The sequence below is a fragment of the Morone saxatilis genome, unplaced genomic scaffold (assembly GCF_004916995.1).
Source record: "Morone saxatilis isolate NCDOM2014 unplaced genomic scaffold, NCSU_SB_2.0 Contig21, whole genome shotgun sequence".
NCBI classification, from domain to species: Eukaryota; Metazoa; Chordata; class Actinopteri; family Moronidae; genus Morone; species Morone saxatilis.
The window spans coordinates 22,933,427-22,935,461 of record NW_023339774.1 but is presented as its reverse complement, the minus strand read 5'-3'; the positions used below and the strand labels follow the sequence as shown (position 1 = coordinate 22,935,461).

The following is a 2,035-nucleotide window of genomic DNA, read 5'->3' as shown; positions in this document are numbered from 1 at the left end:
CTTTCCCACTTCCTTCCTGTTTTGATTCTGTTTGCGACGCCGGTGAATAGGTTAGCTTCCTAGCTAGCTGCTGGTGCTACGGAGCAGAGTGTAGTGGAGGTAAAGGAACCTCCGTTATCCTCCTCTTTGAAATGAAGCTTGTTTACTCATCTACAGCTCGACATCTGCTTCAATACACTTTTTCTATTAATCATATTTGATCGCCCGGTTGTGCACGCCGCCTCGCTCTTTGTTGAGGCGATGAGGCCGTTGCGCCTGTAGTGATGTGTCTCTGTGATTGGCCACAGGTTTACTTTGTTCCATAGCTACCATTTTGGAAAAGAAACTGCCTAGCTTAGCAATCCAGACTAATCTTTAGCTAAATGACTCGTCATAACAGTCATTATATAGAACAACCTTCCTCCTCCCATGTGTTCCTCTACATCAGACGGATAGAAGTGATGGATGCCTCCTAGAATGTGCACATTTTATAAGATTTAATAGGAACCATTATTAATAATTGTGTCATATCAGCTAAGTGATGGTTCATATCTTTTGGTGTTTCTGATATATTTTCATTATTTTGTCTGTGTGACTGAACGCTGGGTCACATGGATGTGGGCGGAGCCACTGAGCACCTGTGAGTGTGATGAGTTTAATCACTGTGAATAATTATGAGATTATGCTCGTTACTGTGGTTCTTATAAAATTATTAAATGCATTTTTTCATATCTAAGATCACAAATCTAATCTAACGCTGGCCGAGAGCCAGTTCAGTGTCTGAAAGTGAGTGAAGCTAACGGCTAAAAAAAAAGGTCTGCTAGCTTATGCTAACATGGCTAATGCAAAATGCCATAGACAGATGCTAAAGGTATTAGCAGTCTAACATAAATCCTATCAACAGTGACAATCTGAGCTACTTGGTTCTAGGTTCCCTAGGTTCTAACCCTAACCCTAAAAGATACTTCTTCATATAAAGTATTGATCCTAAAACAAGCACATTTTCCAGTAGGAACTCAAAGTTAAAGATAATATTATATAAAATAAATCTTGCCACAATTTATCACATTATAAACTTTGAATTTAAGAAAAAAAGACTTCCATTGAACTGGACTTATAAGAAACAATATTATATTGAAATAAAGCTCATTGGGTTCCACTAACAGGTGGTTTAAAGTAGACTGTTTCACTGGTTCCCAAAAGGACTCTTTTATTCATTTATTAAACTGACTCAGTGACAGATTTGATGGATATTTCATATATTAAAAACTGTCCAGTGTGACAGTGAACTTTTTATTCAATTCTCTGTCTGTATTGTGGATTTTTAAAATCATCTTTTTTAGCAGAGTCTTGCCCATTGTTCTATTAGACCATATTTCCATTTACTTTACACACTAGTGAACCAGATGCTAAGATATCGTCCTACTGTGTATATTTTTATATATAGGTTTTCTAGCACGCCTTTAAATCAAGAAGGCCTTGCGACCCTCCATGAAGCTTTGGCGAAACACATAAAGATCCTTGAGATATCAGACTGACGGAGAAGGAAAGACACATTCATCAGCGTATGAGGATGTGAAACAGACAAGGAGTCCCTCAGGTGGTCTTGGTTCGTTCCCTGATGAAGGATCAGCCTGTTTCTGCTACTGACAGTAAATAACCATCACATGTCAACTGTTCATTTTTATTTCTCTGATCAGTCGATGGATCACAGTAACGTTTGATGCACTCCAGCCTTTGATAAAAAGAAAGTGACAAAGTGTTGATATTATCACATATTTTCATTTTCATTATTTCTCTTCATCATCCTTTACTTGACATGAGCAGGAAACAGGTTTCCACTGGAGGGCGACGTTCTCCACAAACTGAACCTAACCATAACACACACACATCAACAACACACACACACATTAACAACACACACACACATGCATTAATGAATGTTTTTCTGCTATCAGTCTTCATCAGTTAACTTCAATAATTTCTTCATCGAAGCCATCAACCTGTCTGTTAGATCCAATCCCAACTAGGCTGCTTAAAGAAGTTGTACCCTTAA

At 38.1% G+C, this 2,035-nt stretch overlaps 1 protein-coding gene across 1 annotated transcript in view; it reads right to left on the bottom strand.

Annotated features, from left to right (window-relative positions):
• Positions 1-2,035, bottom strand: part of LOC118332344 (deoxyribonuclease-2-alpha-like) — a 7,410-nt gene that overhangs the window by 1,211 nt on the left and 4,164 nt on the right. The window contains 1 exon segment of the mRNA XM_035667578.1: positions 397-451. Coding sequence (XP_035523471.1) covers positions 397-451 — 55 coding nt within the window.